This window comes from Pleurodeles waltl, chromosome 11, assembly GCF_031143425.1.
Source record: "Pleurodeles waltl isolate 20211129_DDA chromosome 11, aPleWal1.hap1.20221129, whole genome shotgun sequence".
Lineage (NCBI taxonomy): Eukaryota > Metazoa > Chordata > Amphibia > Caudata > Salamandridae > Pleurodeles > Pleurodeles waltl.
The window spans coordinates 1,024,134,300-1,024,156,040 of record NC_090450.1 but is presented as its reverse complement, the minus strand read 5'-3'; the positions used below and the strand labels follow the sequence as shown (position 1 = coordinate 1,024,156,040).

At 57.0% G+C, this 21,741-nt stretch overlaps 1 protein-coding gene across 1 annotated transcript in view; it reads left to right on the top strand.

The window, feature by feature from the left end:
• The first annotated feature begins 766 nt into the window (after window positions 1-766).
• The window catches only part of TMEM132B (transmembrane protein 132B), an 816,836-nt gene continuing 795,861 nt past the window's right edge, over window positions 767-21,741 (top strand). The window contains exons 1-2 of the mRNA XM_069215373.1: window positions 767-2,948; window positions 3,499-3,977. Coding sequence (XP_069071474.1) covers window positions 3,860-3,977 — 118 coding nt within the window. The 5' untranslated portion in view covers window positions 767-2,948; window positions 3,499-3,859. The remainder of the gene's footprint in view (window positions 2,949-3,498; window positions 3,978-21,741) is intronic.

Below are 21,741 nucleotides of genomic sequence, written 5' to 3'. Positions count from 1 at the left end.
GTGACCCAACCCCCTGTGCTTAGCTCCCGTGACCCAACCTTCCTGTGCTTAGCTCCTGTGACCCAACCTTCCTGTGCTTAGCTCCTGTGACCCAACCTTCCTGTGCTTAGCGCCTGTGACCCAACCTTCCTGTGCTTAGCTCCCGTGACCCAATCTTCCTGTGCTTAGCTCCTGTGATCCAACCTTCCTGTGCTTAGCTCCAGTGACCCAACCCTCTGTGCTTAGCTCCCGTGACCCAACCTTCCTGTGCTTAGCTCCCGTGACCCAACCTTCCTGTGCTTAGCGCCTGTGACCCAACTTTCCTGTGCTTAGTACCTAGTGTCCCAACCTTCCTGTGCTTAGTACCTAGTGACACAGCCCCCTTGTGCTTAGCTCCTGTGACCCATCCTTCCTGTGCTTAGCGCCTAGTGTCCCAACCCCCTGAGCTTAGCGCCTGTGACTCATCCTTCCTGTCCTTAGCGCCTAGTGGCCCAGCCCCCCTGTGCTTAGTACCTGGTGACCTAGCCTCCCTGTGCTTAGCTCCTGGTGTCCCAGACGCTCTGTGCTTAGCGCCTGGTGATCCAGCCCCCCTGTGCTGTGCTTAGCGCCTAGTGTCCCAGCCTCCAGCTCTTGGGTGAGATGCAGAGCCCCCGGCACTAAAAGCTGAGCACAGAGCAGCGTTCAGAGGCTGCAGTCCCGCTTCTAGCCGCTGGATGGCAGTGGCGCCACGCCCAGGATCACACGTCTCTGGTGCACGGGGGTGCTGGGCTCCTCACTCCCGACCCTCAGTCCGGGATGGGACGGCGGAGGAAGCAGAGAGGAGGAGAGCTGCGCTTCGAAGAGTCAGGGGAGTGGAGGACCGCGTGGCGCTACAGCACCCCTCAAACTGAGAGTGACGGCCCCTCGGTGGATACAGGAGCGTCTGGAGAGACCCCTACAGGAGCAGGACCGGGGGGCTCTGAGACCCTCTCTACAGGAGCAGGACCGGGGGGCTCTGAGACCCTCTCTACAGGAGCAGGACCGGGGGGCTCTGAGACCCTCTCTACAGGAGCAGGACCGGGGGGCTCTGAGACCCTCTCTACAGTACTAGGACCAGGGGGGCTCTGAGACCCTCTCTACAGGAGCAGGACCGGGGGGCTCCGAGACCCTCTCTACAGTACTAGGACCAGGGGGGCTCTGAGACCCTCTCTACAGGAGCAGGACCGGGGGGGCTCCGAGACCCTCTCTACAGTACTAGGACCAGGGGGGCTCTGAGACACTATCTACAGGAGCAGGACCGGGGGGCTCCGAGACCCTCTCTACAGGAGCAGGACCGGGGGGCTCTGAGACCCTCTCTACAGTACTAGGACCAGGGGGGCTCCGAGACCCTCTCTACAGGAGCAGGACCGGGGGGCTCCGAGACCCTCTCTACAGTACTAGGACCACCGGGGCTCCGAGACCCTCTCTACAGGAGCAGGACCGGGGGGCTCCGAGACCCTCTCTACAGGAGCAGGACCGGGGGGCTCCGAGACCCTCTCTACAGGAGCAGGACCGGGGGGCTCCGAGACCCTCTCTACAGTACTAGGACCAGGGGGGCTCTGAGACCCTCTCTACAGGAGCAGGACCGGGGGGCTCCGAGACCCTCTCTACAGGAGCAGGACCGGGGGGCTCCGAGACCCTCTCTACAGGAGCAGGACCGGGGGGCTCCGAGACCCTCTCTACAGGAGCAGGACCGGGGGGGCTCCGAGACCCTCTCTACAGTACTAGGACCACCGGGGCTCCGAGACCCTCTCTACAGGAGCAGGACCGGGGGGCTCCGAGACCCTCTCTACAGTACTAGGACCAGGGGGGCTCTGAGACCCTCTCTACAGGAGCAGGACCGGGGGGCTCCGAGACCCTCTCTACAGGAGCAGGACCGGGGGGGCTCCGAGACCCTCTCTACAGGACCGGGGGCTCTGAGACCCTCTCTACAGGAGCATAGGGGGCTCTGAGACCCTCTTTACAGGAGCAGGACCAGGGGGGCTCTGAGACCCTCTCCACAGGACCGGGGCTCTGAGACCCTCTCTACAGGACCGGGGGTCTGAGACCCTCTTTACAGGACCAGGGTGGCTCTGAGACCCTCTCTACAGGAGCATAGGGGGCTCTGAGACCCTCTCTACAGGAGCAGGACCAGGGGGGCTCTGAGACACTCTCTACAGGAGGAGGACCAGGGGGGCTCTGAGACACTCTCTACAGGAGGAGGACCAGGGGGGCTCTGAGACACTCTCTACAGGAGGAGGACCAGGGGGGCTCTCTACAGGACCGGGGCTCTGAGACCCTCTTTACAGGACCAGGGGGGCTCTGAGACCCTCTCTACAGGAGCATAGGGGGCTCTGAGACCCTCTCTACAGGAACAGGACCAGGGGGAGGCTCTGAGACCCTCTCTACAGGAGGAGGACCAGGGTGGCTCTGAGACACTCTCTACAGGACCGGGGCTCTGAGACCCTCTTTACAGGACCAGGGTGGCTCTGAGACCCTCTCTACAGGATCATAGGGGGCTCTGAGACCCTCTCTACAGGAGCAGGACCAGGGGGAGGCTCTGAGACCCTCTCTACAGGAGGAGGACCAGGGGGGCTCTGAGACACTCTCTACAGGACCGGGGCTCTGAGACCCTCTTTACAGGACCAGGGTGGCTCTGAGACCCTCTCTACAGGATCATAGGGGGCTCTGAGACCCTCTCTACAGGAGCAGGACCAGGGGGGCTCTGAGACCCTCTCTACAGGACCAGGGGGCTCTGAGACCCTCTTTACAGGACCAGGGCTCTGAGACCCTCTTTACAGGACCGGGGCCCTGAGACCCTCTTTACAGGACCAGGACTCTGAGACCCTCTCGACAGGAGCGGGACCGGGGGACCGGGTGCCCTGAGACCCCCTCTACAGGAGCAGGGCCAGGGGGGCTCTGAGACCCCCTCTACAGGACCTGGGCTCTGAGACCCTCTTTACAGGACCAGGGCTCTGAGACCCTCTTTACAGGACCAGGACTCTGAGACCCTCTCGACAGGAGCGGGACCGGGGGACCGGGTGCCCTGAGACCCCCTCTACAGGAGCAGGGCCAGGGGGGCTCTGAGACCCCCTCTACAGGACCTGGGCTCTGAGACCCTCTTTACAGGACCAGGGCTCTGAGACCCTCTTTACAGGACCAGGACTCTGAGACCCTCTCGACAGGAGCGGGACCGGGGGACCGGGTGCCCTGAGACCCCCTCTACAGGAGCAGGGCCAGGGGGGCTCTGAGACCCCCTCTACAGGACCTGGGCTCTGAGACCCTCTTTACAGGACCAGGGCTCTGAGACCCTCTTTACAGGACCAGGACTCTGAGACCCTCTCGACAGGAGCGGGACCGGGGGACCGGGTGCCCTGAGACCCCCTCTACAGGAGCAGGGCCAGGGGGGCTCTGAGACCCCCTCTACAGGACCAGGGCTCTGAGAACCTCTCTACAGGAGCAGGGCCAGGGGGGCTCTGAGACCCCCTCTACAGGACCAGGACTATGAGACCCTCTCGACAGGACAGGGGGCCCTGAGACCCTCTTTACAGGACCAGGGCTCTGAGACCCTCTCTACAGGAGCGGGACCGGGGGCCCTGAAACCCCCTCTACAGGACACGGCTCTGAGACCCCCCCTACAGGCCTGGATTGGGGGGCTGCAGTGTAAGGGAGGGGTCGCCCCTCAGGCTCGGATGGTGAGGGCTGAGCTGAGGGTCCCCTCCATGTCCAGCCCTGGGTAGTGGCCCCCAGGATTGCCCCTCCCCCCCCCGGACCATATGCGGACTGGGGCAATGAGGGCCCCCCGCCCACCCTGCTGCACCCCCCGGGGGCACCTGTCAGCTCCGGGAGGCCCCCCCTACACCTTTCATCGGCACAGGTGTGAATGAGGCTGGGAGTCCGGGCCCCCGGGGACCCCAGCATGGCCTGTAGGATTGGGACAGAGCGGAGGAAGCCCCCCTGCCCGGCGCTGCGCCTCCTGCTGGCCGCCTCGGTGTGTGCAGGTAAGAGGCGCTTTATCTGATGGACTCCGTGAGGGGGGGCAGGGGTATGTGGGTGGGGGTCACACTGGCATCATAGGCCCCCCACGTGCCTGTTCCAGCAGCTACTGCCCTCTGCCCCAAAGTCTGTCCGCTCTGCCCCAATGTATGTCCGCTCTCTGTCCCTATGTATGTCCGCTCTCTGTCCCTATGTATGTCCGCTCTCTGCCTCAAAGTTTGTCCGCTCTCTGCCCTAATGTATGTCCGCTCTCTGTCCCAATGTATGTCCGCTCTCTGTCCCTATGTATGTCCGCTCTCTGCCTCAAAGTTTGTCCGCTCTCTGCCCTAATGTATGTCCGCTCTCTGTCCCAATGTATGTGCGCTCTCTGCCCTAATGTATGTCCGCTCTCTGTCCCTATGTATGTCCGCTCTCTGTCCCTATGCATGTCCGCTCTCTGCCCCAATGTATGTCTGCTCTCTGCCCTAATGTATGTCTGCTCTCTGCCCCAATGTATGTCCGCTCTCTGCTCCAATGTATGTCCGCTCTCTGCCCTAATGCATGTCTGCTCTCTGCCCTAATGTATGTCTGCTCTCTGCCCCAATGTATGTCCGCTCTCTGTCCTAATGTATGTCTGCTCTCTGCCCTAATGTATGTCTGCTCTCTGCCCTAATGTATGTCTGCTCTCTGCCCTATGTATGTCCTCTCTCTCCCCCAATGTATGTCCGCCCTCTGCCCCAATGTATGGCCGCTCTCTGCCCCAATGTATGTCTGCTCTCTGCCCCAATGTATGTCCGCTCCCTGTCCCAATGTATGTCCGCTCTCTGCCCCAATGTATGTCCGCTCTCTGTCCCTATGTATGTCCGCTCCCTGTCCTAATGTATGTCCGCTCTCTGCCCCAAAGTTTGTCCGCTCTCTGTCCTAATGTATGTCTGCTCTCTGCCCCAATGTATGTCTGCGCTCTGCCCCAATGTATGTCCGCTTTCTGCCCTAATGCATGTGTGCTCTCTGCCCTAGTGTGCGCCGGCTCTCTGCCCTATATATGTCCGCTCTCTGTCCTAATGTATGTCTGCTCTCTGCCCCAATGTATGTCTGCTCTCTGTTCTAATGTATTCCTGTTCTCTGCCCTAATGAATGTCCGCTCTCTGTCCCAATGTATGTCCGCTGTCTGCCCCAGTGTATGTCTGCTCTCTGCCCCAATGTATGTCCGCTCTCTGCCCCAATGTACGTCCGCTCTCTGTCCTAATGTGTGTCCGCTCTCTACCCTAATGTACGTCCGCGCTCTGCCCCAATGTATGTCTGCTCTCTACCCTAATGTATGTCCGCTCTCTGCCCCAATGTGTGTCCGCTCTCTGCCCCAATGTATGTCCGCTCTCTGCCCCAATGTGTGTCCGCTCTCTGCCCCAATGTGTGTCCGCTCTCTGCCCCAATGTATGTCCGCTCTCTGCCCCAATGTATGTCCGCTCTCTGCCCTAATGTATGTCATCTCTCTGCCCTAATGTATGTGTGCTCTCTGCCCTATGCATGTGTGCTCTCTGCCCTAATGTATGTCTGCTCCATGCCCTATGCATGTCCGCTCTCTGCCCTAATGTATGTCTGCTCTATGCCCCAATGTATGTCCGCTCTCTGTCCCAATGTATGTCTGCTCTCTGCACATATGCATGTCCGCTCCCTGCCCCAATGTGTGCTCGCTCTCTTCCCATATGTATGTCCGCTTTCTGCCCCAATGTATGTCCGCTCTCTACCCCAATGTATGTCCGCTCTCTGCCCCAATGTATGTGTGCTCTCTGCCCCAATGTATGTTCGCTCTCTGTCCTAATTTATGTTCGCTCTCTGCCCCCAATGTATGTCCGCTGTCTTCCCCAATGTATGTCCGCTCTCTACCCCAATGTATGTCCGCTCTCTACCCCAATGTATGTCCGCTCTCTGCCCCAACGTATGTCCGCTCTCTGCCCCAATGTATGTTTGCTCTCTGTCCTAATGTATGTTCGCTCTCTGCCCCCAACGTATGTCCGCTCTCTGCCCCAATGTATGTCTGCTCTCTACCAATGTATGTCCGCTCTCTGCCCTATGTATTTCCGCTCTCTGTCCCAATGTATTTCTGCTCTCTGCCCCAATGTATTTCTGTTCTCTGCCCCATCACTTGCTCCCTGTACACAGTTTCTGCCTCCTTTCTGCCCCAAACTGTATCTCCCCCAGCGTTCACTTCTTCTCTGCCCCAACACCTGCCTGATAATGCCTCCTTCTCTCACCCTCTCCTGCCCAAGTCACTGCCTGTTTCTTACACAGGGGTCTTCCTGCCCTCACCTTCTTCGTGGCCCCCACAGCCCTCTGCTTCTTCCCTACCCGGCCTGTGACAGCCCGGCATGTGCCTGCCCCATCCTGTCCTGCTCTGGACTCCTGCCTGCCCCATCCTGTCCTGCTCTGGGTGCTGCCTGACCCATCCTGTCCTGCTCTGGGCTCCTTCATGCCCCATCCTGTCCTGCTCTGGGTGCTGCCTTCCCTAACCTGTCCTGCTCTGGCCTCCTGTCTGTCCCAACTTGTCCTGCTCTGACTCCTGCCTGCCCCATCCTGTCCGTCCCATCCTTTCCTGCTCTGGGTGCTGCCTGCCCCATCCTGTCCTGCTCTGGGTGCTGCCTGACCCATCCTGTCCTGCTCTGGGTCCTGCCTGCCCCATCCTGTCCTGCTCCGGACTCCGGCCTGCCCCATCCTGTCCTGCCTGCCCTATCCTGTCCTGCTCTGGGTGCTGCCTGCCCCATCCTGTCCTGCTCTGTACTCTTGCCTGCCCCATCCTGTCCTGCTCTGATCTCCGGCCTGTCCCAACTTGTCCTGCTCTGACTCCTGCCTGCCCTATCCTGTCCTGCTTTGGGTACTGCCTGCCCCATCCTGTCCTTCTCTGGGTCCTGCCTGCCCCATCCTGTCCTGCTCTGGCCTCCTGCCTGCCCCATCCTGTCCTGCTCTGGGTGCTGCCTGCCCCATCCTGTCCTGCTCTGGACTCCTGCCTGCCCCATCCTGTCCTTCTCTGGGTCCTGCCTGCCCCATCCTGTCCTGCTCTGGCCTCCTGCCTGCCCCATCCTGTCCTGCTCTGGGTCCTGCATATCCCATCCTGTCCTGCTCTGGACCTCTGCCTGTCCCATCCTGTCCTGCTCTGGACTCCTTCCTGCCCCTTCCTGTCCTGCTCTGGACTCCGGCCTGTCCCATCCTGTCCTGCTCTGGCCTCCTGCCTGCCCCATCCTGTCCTGCTCTGGGTCCTGCCTGTCCCATCCTGTCCTGCTCTGGACCTCTGCCTGTCCCATCCTGTCCTGCTCTGGACTCCTTCCTGCCCCATCCTGTCCTGCTCTGGCCTCCTGCCTGCCCCATCCTGTCCTGCTCTGGGTCCTGCCTTCCCCATCCTGTCCTGCTCTGGGTCCTGCCTGCCCCATCCTGTCCTGCTCTCGGTCCTGCCTGTCCCACCCTGTCCTGCTCTGGGTCCTGCCTGCCCCATCCTGTCCTGCTCTGGCCTCCTGTCCTGCTATGGACTCCTGCCTGCCCCATCCTGTCCTGCCCTGGGACCTGCCTGCCCCATCCTGTCCTGCTCTGGCCTCCTGTCCTGCTATGGACTCCTGCCTGCCCCATCCTGTTCTGCTCTGGGTCCTGCCTGCCCCATCCTGTCCTGCTCTGGGTCCTGCCTGTCCTATCCTGTCCTGCTCTGGGTCCTGCCTGCCCCATCCTGTCCTGCTCTGGGTCCTGCCTGCCCCATCCTGTCCTGCTCTGGCCTCCTGTCCTGCTATGGACTCCTGCCTGCCCCATCCTGTCCTGCTCTGCGTCCTGCCTGCCCCATCCTGTCCTGCTCTGGGGTCCTGCCTGCCCGATCCTGTCCTGCTCTGGGTACTGCCTGTCCCATCCTGTCCTGCTCTGGGTCCTGCCTGCCCCATCCTGTCCTGCTCTGACTCCTGCCTGCCCCATCCTGTCCTGCTCTAGGTCCTGCCTGTCCTATCCTGTCCTGCTCTGGGTCCTGCCTGTCCTATCCTGTCCTGCTCTGGGTCCTGCCTGCCCCATCCTGTCCTGCTCTGGGTCCTGCCTGCCCCATCCTGTCCTGCTCTGGACTCCGGCCTGCCCCATCCTGTCCTGCTCTGGGTCCTGCCTGTCCCATCCTGTCCCTGCTGCATGACATGGCTGTATATATAGATCACAGGATAAAGACAATTTTTAAAAACGAATATTTTATTGTTTATTTTAACTTTTTATGTTCATTCAAACAATTGGTAACATTTCATGTCAACGGTGCAAAAGGACATTTGGAGACAGCAAGTTGCACATGTTACAGTTATGACCAAGTATGTGGCTGCTGCCCACCGGAGCGCTTAGAAGCGGTTTCATCTGCATCAGTGGTTCCCAACCTTTGGATTTCTGTGGACCCCCACTTTAACATTAATGGAATCCGGGGACCCCCACCTGAGTCATTACTGGAAGCTGGGGACCTAACTTGTCAATATATGTTAATATTTTTTCATTTTCTAGGCTCTCATGGACCCCCTGAGAAGGCTTCGCGGACCCCCAGGGGTCCCCGGACCACAGGTTGGGAACCACTGATCTACATGATATGTCTCGGGGTAGGTTCGAGTTCCTGTAGTCAGTAATCCTGTTGTTACTGGCTCTCTGGCACATTTGCTCCCTGTCTCACTCATACAAGTCCAACCTGTTCCTCCAGGACCCCCAGGTGTTTTATAAATATCTACAGACAGCCCCCCCCGTACCGCCCCCAGTGCACATTGTGGGTCCCTTCCTCAGCGGTGACCCCATTACAGTGGGGGACCCCGGTGTCCTCTCCAGCTTCCTACCAACGTACTCGTAGCATTTTCCTGTAATTCAAGACCTCCACAATGTGTGCTCACATCCTCAGGAGCACATTTCAGTATGATTGCACCCCAATATCCACAGGTGACCCCTAGCGTAGCGCACTCTATGAAAATTTTCAATTGGGCCAAGCGGAAACCATCTCTTGTTGATAACTTTCAGGGTGTGTGCACACGATTCCTGCCGTACCCCATCCTCTCTTGGGCCTGTGGGGTGCTCCGTCTGGCTTCGAGGCACCCAGTTTTGTGTGTGACCATTTCAGGTGGTGCATTTCCGCGGGATGGTTCTTCGGCCCTTGTAGCCTCCGATAACTTGACTTCTGGAGCTGAGGTCTGTACCTTTCCCATCGCCTCTTCATGCAGGAAGTCAGATAGTGCTTCAGCTGCCCGTCTTCACGTCTGGGCGCTGCCTAACCTAAATCTGGTTTGCACTTGTGTAAATGGCACAAGTCCCACCTGAACTCGGCATAAAAGACACTTTACTCATTCAAGAAAACAACATTGCAATGGCTTCAGTAGGCAGACAGGGAAACCAAAAAGTACACTCCATGGCTCTTCCTAGCAGATCATCTAAAATACAGATTGCGACAGCATATGAGGGTGCAATGGGTGCAAATTATGAGCTGTAAAACACGTGGTACAACTGTAGCGAAATACTTCAGTTTAGGTGCTTCTTCTTCTCCCCTGTTGCTTCTTCCCTCCCACCCTCCAGTTGTGCGTGTTGCTTCTTCCCCATTGTCCGTGCTGCGTCTTCCTTCCCACCCTCCCGTCATGCGTGTTGCTTCTTCCCCCATTGTCCATGTTGCTTCTTCCCTCCCACTCGCTCGTTGTGCGTGTTGCTTCTTCCCCCATTGTTTGTGTTGCTTCTTCCCCCATTGTTTGTGTTGCTTCTTCCCCCATTGTCCGTGTTGCTTCTTCCCTTCCAAGTCACACCCTCCAGTTACCCGCGCTGCTTCTTCCCTCCCACCCTTCCGTCGTGCTTGTTGCTTCTTCCCCCATTGTCCCAAGTCACACCCTCCCGTTATCCATGCTCCGCCTTCTCTCCCACCTCCCACCCTCCCGTTGTGTGTCTTGCTTCTTCCCCCTTTGTAAATGTTGCTTCTTCCCTCCCACCTTCTGGTTGTGCGTGTTACTTCTTCCCCCATTATTCGTGTTGCTTTTTCCCCATTGTTCGTGTTGCATCTTCCCCCTTTGTCCGTGTTGCTTCTTCCCTACCAAGTCACACCCTCCAGTTATCAGTGCTGCTTCTTTTGTCCCACCTCCCACCCTCCCGTTGTGCGTCTTGCTTCTTCCCCCTTTGTACATGTTGCTTCTTCCCTCCCACCTTCCGGTTGTGCGTGTTGCTTCTTCCCCATTGTCCATGCTGCGTCTTCCTTCCCACCTCCCACCCTCCCGTCATGCGTGTTGCTTCTTCCCCCATAGTCTGTGTTGCTTCTTCCCCATTGTCCATGCTGCGTCTTCCCTCCCACCTCCCACCCTCCCGTCATGCATGTTGCTTCTTCCCCCATTGTCTGTGCTGCGTCTTCCCTCCCACCTCCCACCCTCCCATTGTGCTAATTGCTTCTTCCCCCATTGTCCGTGTTGCTTCTTCCCCATTGTCCGTGCTGTGTCTTCCCTCCCACCCCCAACCCTTCCGTCATGCGTGTTGCTTCTTCCCCCATTGTCCGTGTTGCTTCTTCCCTCCCACTCGCTCGCTGTGCGTGTTGCTTCTTCCCCCATTGTTTGTGTTGCTTCTTCCCCCATTGTTTGTGTTGCTTCTTCCCCCATTGTCCGTGTTGCTTCTTCCCTTCCAAGTCACACCCTCCAGTTACCCGCGCTGCTTCTTCCCTCCCACCCTTCCGTCGTGCTTGTTGCTTCTTCCCCCATTGTCCCAAGTCACACCCTCCCGTTATCCATGCTCCGCCTTCTCTCCCACCTCCCACCCTCCCGTTGTGTGTCTTGCTTCTTCCCCCTTTGTAAATGTTGCTTCTTCCCTCCCACCTTCTGGTTGTGCGTGTTACTTCTTCCCCCATTATTCGTGTTGCTTTTTCCCCATTGTTCGTGTTGCATCTTCCCCCTTTGTCCATGTTGCTTCTTCCCTACCAAGTCACACCCTCCAGTTATCAGTGCTGCTTCTTTTGTCCCACCTCCCACCCTCCCGTTGTGCGTCTTGCTTCTTCCCCCTTTGTACATGTTGCTTCTTCCCTCCCACCTTCCGGTTGTGCGTGTTGCTTCTTCCCCCAGTGTTTGTGTTTCTTCTTCCCTCATTGTCCGTGTTGCTTCTTCCCCCATTATCCGCACTGCTTCTTCCCTCCTGTCGTGCTTGTTGCTTCTTCCTCCATTGTCCCAAGTCACACCCTCCTGTTATCCATGCTCTGCCTTCTCTCCCACCGCCCACCCTCCCATTGTGCGTCTTGCTTCTTCCCCCTTTGTACATGTTGCTTCTTCCCTCCCACCTTCCTGTTGTACCTGTTGCTTTTCCCCCATTGTTCGTGTTGCTTCTTCCCCCATTGTCCGTGTTGCTTCTTCCCTCCCAAGTGACACCCTCCCGTTATCAGTGCTGCTTCTTTCGTCCCACCTCCCACCCTCCCGTTGTGCGTCTTGCTTCTTCCGCCTTTGTACATGTTGCTTCTTTCCTCTCACCTTCCTGTTGCTTTTCCCCCATTGTTCGTGTTGCTTCTTCCCCTATTGTCTGTGTTGCTTCTTCCCTCCCAAGTCACACCACCCAGTTATCTGTGCTGCTTCTTCCCTCACACCTCCCACCCTCCCGTCGTGCGTGTTGCTCCTTTCCCATGGTCTGCGCTGCTTCTTCCCTCCCGCCCTCCAACTCTCCTGTCGTGCTTCTTCCCCGATTGTTTGCGTTGCTTCTTTCTCCATTGTCTGTGATGCTTCTTCCCTCCCAAGTCACACCCTCTTGTTATCCATGCTGTGTCTTTCCTCCCTCCTCCCACACTCCTGTTGTCCGTGTTGCTTCTTCCCCTATTGTTTGTGTTGCTTCTTCTCCCGTTGTCCGTGTTGCTTCTTCCCTCCCACCCTCCCGTTGTGCATGTTGCTTCTTCTCCTGTTGTCAGTGTTGCTTCTTACCCCATTGTCCGTGTTGCTTCTTCCCTCATAAGTCACACCCTCCCGTCATGCTTGTTGCTTCTTCCCCCATTGCTCGTGTTTCTTCTTCCCCCATTGTCTGTGTTGCTTCTTCCCTCCCAAGTCACACCCTTCAGTTATCCGTGCTGCATCTACACTCCCACCTCCCACACTCCTGTTGTCCGTGTTGATTCTTCCCCCATTGTTCGGGTTGCTTCTTCCCCTGTTGTCCGTGTTGCTTCTTTCTTACCATCTCCCCATCGTGTGTGTTTCATCTTCCCCCATTGTTTGTGTTGATTCTTCCCCCATTGTTCATGTTGCTTCTTCCCCCATTGTACATGTTACTTCTTCCCCCATTGTCCGTGTTGTCCGTGTTGCTTTTTCTCTCATTGTCCGTGTTGCTTCTTACCCCATTGTCCACGTTGCTTCTTCCTGCATTGTCCGTGTTGCTTCTTCCCCCATTGTTCACGTTTCTTCTTTCCCCATTGTACATGTTACTTCTTCCCCCATGGTTCGTGTTGCTTCTTACCCCATTGTCCACGTTGCTTCTTCCCGCATTGTCCGTGTTGCTTCTTACCCCATTGTCCACGTTGCTTCTTCCCGCATTGTCCGTGTTGCTTCTTCCCCCATTGTCCGTGTTGCTTCTTCCCTCCCAATTCACACCCTCCCATTATCCATGCTCTGTCTTCCCTCCCACCTTCCACCCTCCGGTTGTGTGTCTTGCTTCTTCCCCAATTGTTTGTGTTGCTTCTTCCCAAGCATCTTCCACCCTCCTGTCGTGCGTCTTGCTTCTTCCCCATTGTCCATGTTGCTTCTTCCCCCATTGTGCATGTTGCTTCTTCCTTCCTAAGTCACACCCTCCTGTTATCAGTATTGCTTCTTTACTCCCACCTCTCCGTCATGCATGTTGCTTCTTCACCCATTGTGTTGCCTCTTCCCCCATTGTCTGTGTTGCCTCTTCCCCCATTGTCTGTGTTGCTTCTTCCCCCATTGTCTGTGTTGCTTCTTCCCTCATTGTCCGTGTTGCTTCATCCCCCATTGTCCATGTTGCTTCATCCCCCATTGTCCGTGTTGCTTCTTCCCCAATTGTCCGTGTTGCTTCTTCCCTCCCAAGTCACACCCTCCCGTTATCCATTCTCCGTCTTCCCTCCCACCCTCCCGTTGTGCGTCTTGCTTCTTCCCCCATTGTACATGTTGCTTCTTCCCCCAACCTCCCAGCCTCCCGTCATGCATCCTGCTTCTTCCCCAACTGTCCGTATTGCTTCTTCCCCTGTTGTCTGTGTTGCTTCTTCCCTCCCAAGTCACACCATCCAGTTATCTGTGCTGCTTCTTCCCTTCCACCTGCCACCCTCCCATTGTGCGTGTTGCTTCTTCCCCTATTGTCCATGTTGCTTCTTGCCCCATTGTTGATGTTACTTCTTCCCCCATTGTCTATGTTGCTTCTTCCCTCACAAGTCACACCCTCCAGTTATCCGTGCTGCTTCTTCCTTCCCACCTCCCACCCTACCGTCGTGCGTGTTGCTTCTTCCCCAATTGTTTGTGTTGCTTCTTCCCCCATTGTTCCTGTTGCTTCTTCCCCATTGTTCCTGTTGCTTCTTTCCCCATTGTCCGTATTGCTTCTTCCTCACAAGTCACACCCTTCAGTTATCGTGCTGTGTCTACACTCCCACACTCCTGTTGTCTGTGTTGCTTCTTCCCCATTGTTTGTGTTGCTTCTTCCCCTGTTGTCCATGTTGCTTCTTCCCTCCAACCCCCCGTTGTACGTGTGGCATCTTCCCCCATTGTTCGTGTTTCTTCTTCCCTCATTGTTCATGTTACTTCTTCCCCCATTGTACGTGTTGCTTCTTCCCTAATTGTCCGTGTGGTTTCTTACCCCATTGTCCGTGTTGCTTCTCCCCAATGTACGTTTTACTTCTTCCCTCCCAAATCACACCCTCCCGTTATCCATGCTCCATCTTCCCTCCCATTGTGCGTCTTGCTTCTTCCTTCCCAAGTCACACCCTCCTTTTATCAGTATTGCTTCTTTCCTCCCATCTCTCCATCATGCGTGTTGCTTCTTCCCCCATTGTGTTGCCTCTTCCCCCATTGTCCGTTTTGCTTCTTCCCTCATTGTCCATGTTGCTTCATCCCCCATTGTCCGTGTTGCTTCTTCCTCCATTGTGCGTGTTGCTTCTTCCCTCCCAAGACACACCCTCCCGTTATCCATGCTCCGTCTTACCTCCCACCCTCCCGTTGTGCGTCTTGCTTCTTCCCCCATTGTACGTATTGCTTCTTCCCTCCAGCCTCCCATCATACATCTTGCTTCTTCCCCCATTGTCCGTATTGCTTCTTTCCCTGTTGTCTGTGTTGCTTCTTCCCTCCCAAGTCACACCTTCCAGTTATCTGTGCTGCTTCTTCCCTTCCACCTCCCACCCTCCCGTTGTGCGTGTTGCTTCTTCCCCATTGTTTGTGTTGCTTCTTCCCCTATTGTCCATGTTGCTTCTTGCCACATTGTTGATGTTACCTCTTCCCCGATTGTCCATGTTGCTTCTTCCCTCACAAGTCACACCCTCCAGTTATCCGTGCTGCTTCTTCCTTCCCACCTCCCACCCTACCGTCTTGTGTGTTGCTTTTCCCCCAATTGTTTGTGTTGCTTCTTCCCCCATTGTTCCTATTGCTTCTTTCCCCATTGTCCGTGTTGCTTCTTCCTCACAAGTCACACCCTTCAGTTATCCGTGCTGCGTCTACACTCCTGTTGTCCATGTTGCTTCTTCCCCCATTGTTTGTGTTGCTTCTTCCCCCATTGTTTGTGTTGCTTCTTCCCCTGTTGTCCATGTTGCTTCTTCCTTCCAACCCCCCGTTGTGCAGGTTGCGTCTTCCCCCATTGTTTGTGTTGCTTCTTTCACCATTGTTCATGATACTTCTTCCCCCATTGTTCGTGTTGCTTCTTCCCTCATTGTTCATGTTACTTCTTCCCCATTGTCCGTGTGGCTTTTCCCCCAATGTCCGTGTTACTTCTTCCCTCCCAAATCGCACCCTCCCATTATCCATGCTCCATCTTCCCTCCCATTGTGCGTCTTGCTTCTTCCCCCATTGTCCGTGTTGCTTCTTCCCTCCTAAGTCACACCCTCCTGTTATCAGTATTTCTTCTTCCCTTCCACCTTCCTGTCATGCGTGTTACTTCTTCAACCATTGTTTGTGTTGCTTATTCCTCCATTGTTCATGTTGCTTCTTCCCCCACTGTCCGTGTTGCTTCTTCCCCCATTGTCCGTGTTGCTTCTTCCCTCCCAAGTCACACCCTCCGGTTATCCGTGCTCCGTCTTCCCTCTCACCTTCCACCCTCCTGTTGTGCATCTTGCTTCTATCCCCATTGTACGTGTTGCTTCTTTCCTCCCACCTCCCACCCTCCCATCGTGCGCCTTGCTTCTTCCCCCATTGTTCATGTTGCTTCTTCCCTCCAACCTCCCACCTCTCACCCTCCCATCGTGCGCCTTGCTTCTTCCCCCATTGTCTGTGTTGCTTCTTCCCTCCCAAGTCACATCCTCCCGTTATCTGTGTCGCTTCTTCCCTGCCACCTTCCACCCTCCCGTCATGCTTGTTTCTTCTTCCCCCATTGTCCGTCTTGCTTCTTCCCCCATTGTCCATGTTGCTTCTTCCCTCCCAAGTCACACCCTCCCGTTATCAGTATTGCTTCTTCCCTCCCACCTTCCTGTCATGTGTGTGGCTTCTTCTCCCATTGTTTGTGTTGCTTCTTCCCCCATTGTCTATGTTGCTTCTTCCATCATTGTCCGTGTTCCTTCTTCCCCCATTGTCCGTGTTGCTTCTTCCCCATTGTCGGCGTTGCTTCTTCCCTCCCAAGTCACACCCTCCCGTTATCCATGCTCCATCTTCCCTCACGCCTCCCACCCTCCCATTGTGCGTCTTGCTTCTTCCCCCATTGTACATGTTGCTTCTTCCCTCCCACCTCCCACCCTCCCGTCGTGTGTCTTGCTTCTTCCCCCATTGTCGGTGTTGCTTCTTCCCTCCCATGTCACACCCTCCAGTTATCCGTGCTGATTCTTCCGTCCCACCCTCCCATTGTGCGTGTTGCTTCTTCCTTCCCAGTCACATCATCCAGTTACTTGTGCTGCTTCTTCCCTCCCACCTCCCACCCTCCCGTTGTGCGTGTTGCTTCTTCCGCCATTGTTTGGTTTGCCTCTTCCTCCATTGTTCCTGTTGCTTCTTTCTCCATTGTCCGTGTTGCTTCTTCCCTCACAAGTCACAGTCTCCAGTTATCCGTGCTGTGTCTTCCCTCCCACCTCCCACACTCCTGTTGTCTGTGTTGCTTTTCCCCCATTGTTTGTGTTGCTTCTACCCCTGTTGTCTGTGTTGCTTCTTCCCTCCCACCTCCCGTCATGCGTGTTGCTTCTTCCCCATTGACTGTGTTGCTTCTTCCCCCATTGTTCATGTTACTTTTCCCCCCATTGTCCGTGTTGCTTTTTCCCTCACAAGTCACACCCTCCCATTGTGCATGTAGCTTCGTCCCCATTGTTTGGTTTGCCTCTTCCTCCATTGTTCCTGTTGCTTCTTTCTCCATTGTCCGTGTTGCTTCTTCCCTCACAAGTCACAGTCTCCAGTTATCCGTGCTGTGTCTTCCCTCCCACCTCCCACACTCCCGTTGTCTGTGTTGCTTTTCCCCCATTGTTTGTGTTGCTTCCACCCCTGTTGTCTGTGTTGCTTCTTCCCTCCCACCTCCCGTCATGCGTGTTGCTTCTTCCCCCATTGTTTGTGTTTCTTCTTCCCCCATTGTTCATGTTACTTCTTCCCCCATTGTTCGTGTTCCTTCTTCCCTCATTGTTCATGTTACTTCTTCCCCCATTGTCCGTTTTGCTTCTTCCGCCATTGTCCATGTTGCTTCTTCCCTTCCTAATCACACCCTCCCGTTATCCATGCTCAGTTCTCCCTCCAACCTCCCACCCTCCCGTTGTGCGTCTTGCTTCTTCCCCATTGTACATGTTGCTTCTTCCCTCCCACCCTCCCGTTGTGCGTCTTGCTTCTTCTCCCATTGTCTGTGTTGCTTCTTCCCCCATTGTCCGTGTTGCTTCTTCCCTTTCTAATCACACCCTCTCGTTATCCATGCTCCGTCCTCCCTCCCACCACCCCACCCTCCGTTGTGTGTCTTGCTTCTTCCCCGATTGTACATGTTGCTTCTTCCCTCCCACCCTCCTGTTGTGCGTCATGCTTCTTCTCCCATTGTCCGTGTTGCTTCTTCCTCCATTGTCCGTGTTGCTTCTTCCCTTCCTAATCACACCCTCCCGTTATCCATGCTCCGTCCTCCCTCCCACCTCCTACCCTCCCGTTGTGCATCTTGCTTCTTCCCCCATTGTACATGTTGCTTCTTCCCTCCCACCCTCCCGTTGTGTGTCATGCTTCTTCTCCCATTGTCCATGTTGCTTCTTCCCCCATTGTCCGTGTTGCTACTTCCCTTCCTAATCACACCCTCCCGTTATCCATGCTCCGTCCTCCCTCCCACCACCCCACCCTCTCGTTGTGCGTCTTGCTTCTTCCCCCATTGTACATGTTGCTTCTTCCCTCCCACCCTCCTGTTGTGCATCATGCTTCTTCTCCCATTGTCCGTGTTGCTTCTTCCTCCATTGTCCGTGTTGCTTCTTCCCCCCCAAGTCACACCCTCCCGTTATCAGTGTTGCTTCTTCCCTACCAGCTCCCACCCTCCCGTCATGCGTGTTGCTTCTTCCCCCATTGTTCACGTTGCTTCTTCCCCCATTGTCCGTGTTGCTTCTTCTCTCCTAAGTCACACCCTCTATCCTGGGTTCTGCCTGACCCGGGCTCTGCCTGCTGTGTATCCTGAAATCTGCCTGCTCCGGGCTCTGCTTGCCCTAAGCTCTGCCTGCTCCCTATCCGATGCTCTGCCTGCTCTTGGCTCTGCCTACCTGCTCCCTATGTTGAGCTCGGCCTGCCCCGGGCTCTGTCTGCTCCCTTACCTGGGCTCGGCCTGCTCCGGGCTCTGCCTGCTCCCTACACCGGGCTCTGCCTGCTCCCTTACCTGGGCTCTGCCTGTGTTCGATATCCCAGGTTCTGCCTGCTCTGGACTCTGCCTGCTCCCTATCCCGGGCTCCACCTGCACCCTATCCTGAGCTCTACCTCCTCAGGCTTTGCCTGCTCCCTATCCTGGGCTCTGCCTGCTCCCTGTCCTGGGTACTGCCTGCTCTCCCTGCTCCCTATCCTGGGCTCTGCCTCCTCCATGCTCTCTGTGCTCCCTCCAGGCTCTCTCTGCTCCTTATCCTGGGCTCTGCCTGCTCAGGGCTCTCACTGCTCCCTATCCTAGGCTCGGCCTGCTCCGGGCTCTCTCTGCTTCCTACACTGGGCTCTGCCTGCTCCGGGCTCTGCCTGCTCCCTACACCGGGCTCTGCCTGCTTCGGGCTCTGCCTGCTCTCTACACCGGGCTCTGCCTGCTCCCTATCCTGGGTCTGCCTGCCCCAGGCTCTGCCTGCTCCCTATCCTAGGCTCTGCCTACTCCCTAACCCTGGGTCTGCCTGCTTCCTATCCCGGGTCTGCCTGCCCCAGGCTCTGCCTGCTTCCTATCCTGGGCTCTGCCTTCTCCCTATCCTGGGCTCTGCCTGCTCCAGGCTCTCTGTGCTCCTTATTCTGGGCTCTGCCTGCTCAGGGCTCTCCCTGCTCCCTATCCTGGGCTCGGCCTGCTCCGGGCTCTGCCTGCTCCCTTACCTGGGCTCTGCCTGTGTTCGATATCCCAGGTTCTGCCTGCTCCGGACTCTGCCTGCTCCCTATCATGGGCTCTGCCTGCTCCGTATCCTAGGCTCTCCTTGCACCCTATCCCGAGCTCTGCCTATTCCCTATCCTAGATTCTGCCTGCTCCCTAGCCCAGGTTCTGCCTGCTCGCTATCTCAGGTTTTGCCTGCTCCACATCCTAGGCTTTGCCTGTTCCCTATCTCGGGTTCTGCCTGCTCCCTATCCTAGGCTCTGCCTGCTTTGGGGTCTGCCTGCTTCCTATCACGGGCTTTGCCTGCTCCCTATCACAGGCTTTGCCTGCTCCCTATCATGGGCTTTGCCTGCTCCCCCTCAAGGGGTGTCCCTGCTCCCTATCCCAGGGTCTGCCTGTTCCCTATCCTGGGCTCTGCCTGCTCAGGGCTCTCCCTGCTCTCTATCCTGGGCTCAGCCTGCTCCGGGCTCAGCCTGCTCCGGGCTCTGCCTGCTCCATACACCGGGCTCTGCTTGCTCTCTACACCGGGCTCTGCCTGCTCCCTATCCCGGGTCTGCCTGCTCCGGGCTCTGCCTGCTCCCTATCATGGGCACTGCCTGCTCTCCCTGCTCCCTATCCTGGGCTCTGCCTGCTCCAGGCTCTCTGTGCTCCTTATCCTGGGCTCGGCCTGCTCCGGGCTCTGCCTGCTCCCTACACTGGGCTCTACCTGCTCTGGACTCTGCCTGCTCCTTCTCCTGGGCTCTGCCTGCTCAGGGTTCTCCCTGCTCCCTATCCTGGGCTCGGCCTGCTCCGGGCTTTGTCTGCTCCCTAAACTGGGCTCTGCCTGCTCTCTACACTGGGCTCTGCCTGCTCCCTATCCCGGGTCTGCCTGCCCCAGGCTCTGCCTGCCCCTATCTTGGGTTCTGCCTGCTCCCTATCCTGGGCTCTGCCTGCTCCCTGTCCTGGGTCTTGCCTGCTCTCCCTACTCCCTACACTGGGCTCTGCCTGCTCCGGGCTCTCTCTGCTCCCTACACTGGGCTCTGCCTGCTCCGGGCTCTCTCTGCTCCCTACACCAGGCTCTGCTTGCTCTCTACACCGGGCTCTGCCTGCTCCCTATCCCGGATCTGCCTGCCCCAGGCTCTGCCTGCTTCCTATTCCGGGTCTGCCTGCCCCAGGCTCTGCCTGCTTCCTATCCCGGGTCTGCCTGCCCCAGGCTCTCCTTGCTCCCTATCCCGGGCTCTGCCTGCTCCCTATACCGGGCTCTGCCTTTTCCCTATCCTAGGCTCTGCCTGCTCCTTATCCCGGGTTCTGCCTGCGCCCTATCCTAGGTTCTGCCTGCTCCCTATCCTAGTTTCTGCCTGCGCCCTATCCTAGGTTCTGCCTACTCCCTATCCCACACTCTACCTGCCCTGGGCTCTGCCTGTTCTGTATCCTAGGTTCTGCCTGCACCTTATCCTAGGTTCTGCCTGCTCCCTATCCTATGCTCTGCCTGCTCCCTATCCTATGCTCTGCCTGCTCCTTTCCTAAGTTCTGCCTGCTCCTTATCCTAGGTTCTGCCTGCGTCCTATCCTAGGTTCTGCCTGCGCCCTATCCTAGGTTCTGCCTGATCCCTATCCCAGGATGTGCCTGCTCCCTATCCCGGGTTCTGCCTGCTCCCTATTCTAGGCTCTGCCTGCTCCCTATCCCAGTTTCTACTGCTCCCTGTCCTAGGCTCTGCCCGCTCCTTATCCTAGGTTCTGCCTGCGCCCTATCCTAGGTTCTGCCTGCGCCCTATCCTAGGTTCTGCCTGCGCCCTATCCTAGGTTGTGCCTGGTCCTTATCCCAGGCTGTGCCTGCCCCTATCCCGGGTTCTGCCTGCGCCCTATCCCGGGTTCTGCCTGCACCCTATCCTAGGTTCTGCCTGCGCCCTATCTTAGGTACTGCCTGATCCTTATCCTAGGTTCTGCCTGCGCCTTATCCAAGGTTCTGCCTACGCCCTATCCAAGGTTCTATCTGTGCCCTATCCTAGTTTCTGCCTGCGCCCTATCATAGGTTCTGCTTGCTCCCTATCCCACACTCTACCTGCCCTGGGCTCTGCCTGTTCTGTATCCTAGGTTCTGCCTGCACCTTATCCTAGGTTCTGCCTGCTCCCTATCCTATGCTCTGCCTGCTCCCTATCCTATGCTCTGCCTGCTCCCTATCCTATGCTCTGCCTGCTCCTTATCCTAGGTTCTGCCTGCGTCCTATCCTAGGTTCTGCCTGCGCCCTATCCTAGGTTATGCCTGATCCCTATCCCAGGCTGTGCCTGCTCCCTATCCCGGGTTCTGCCTGCTCCCTATTCTAGGTTCTGCCTGCTCCCTATCCCAGGTTCTACTGCTCCCTGTCCTAGGCTCTGTCCGCTCCTTATCCTAGGTTCTGCCTGCGCCCTATCCTAGGTTCTGCCTGCGCCCTATCCTAGGTTGTGCCTGGTCCTTATCCCAGGCTGTGCCTGCCCCTATCCCGGGTTCTGCCTGCGCCCTATCCCGGGTTCTGCCTGCACCCTATCCTGGGTTCTGCCTGCGCCCTATCTTAGGTACTGCCTGATCCTTATCCTAGGTTCTGCCTGTGCCTTATCCAAGGTTCTGCCTGCGCCCTATCCAAGGTTCTATCTGTGCCCTATCCTAGTTTCTGCCTGCGCCCTATCCTAGGTTCTGCCTGCTCCCTATCCCACACTCTACCTGCCCTGGGCTCTGCCTGTTCTGTATCCTAGGTTCTGCCTGCACCTTATCCTAGGTTCTCTCTGCGCCCTATCCTAGGTTCTGCCTGCTCCCTATCCCGGGTTCTGCCTGCTCCCTATCCCTGGTTCTGCCTGCTCCCTATCCCGGGTTCTACCTGCTCCCTATCCTAGGCTCTGCCTGCTCCTTATCCTAGGTTCTGCCTGCGCCCTATCCTAGGTTCTGCCTGCACCCTATCCTAGGTTTTGCCTGCGCCCTATCCTAGGTTCTGCCTGCGCCCTATCCTAGGTTCTGCCTGATCCCTATCCCAGGCTGTGCCTGCTCCCTATCCCGGGTTCTGCCTGCTCCCTATTCTAGGTTCTGCCTGCTCCCTATCCCAGTTTCTACTGCTCCCTGTCCTAGGCTCTGTCCGCTCCTTATCCTAGGTTCTGCCTGCGCCCTATCCTAGGTTCTGCCTGCGCCCTATCCTAGGTTCTGCCTGCGCCCTATCCTAGGTTGTGCCTGGTCCTTATCCCAGGCTGTGCCT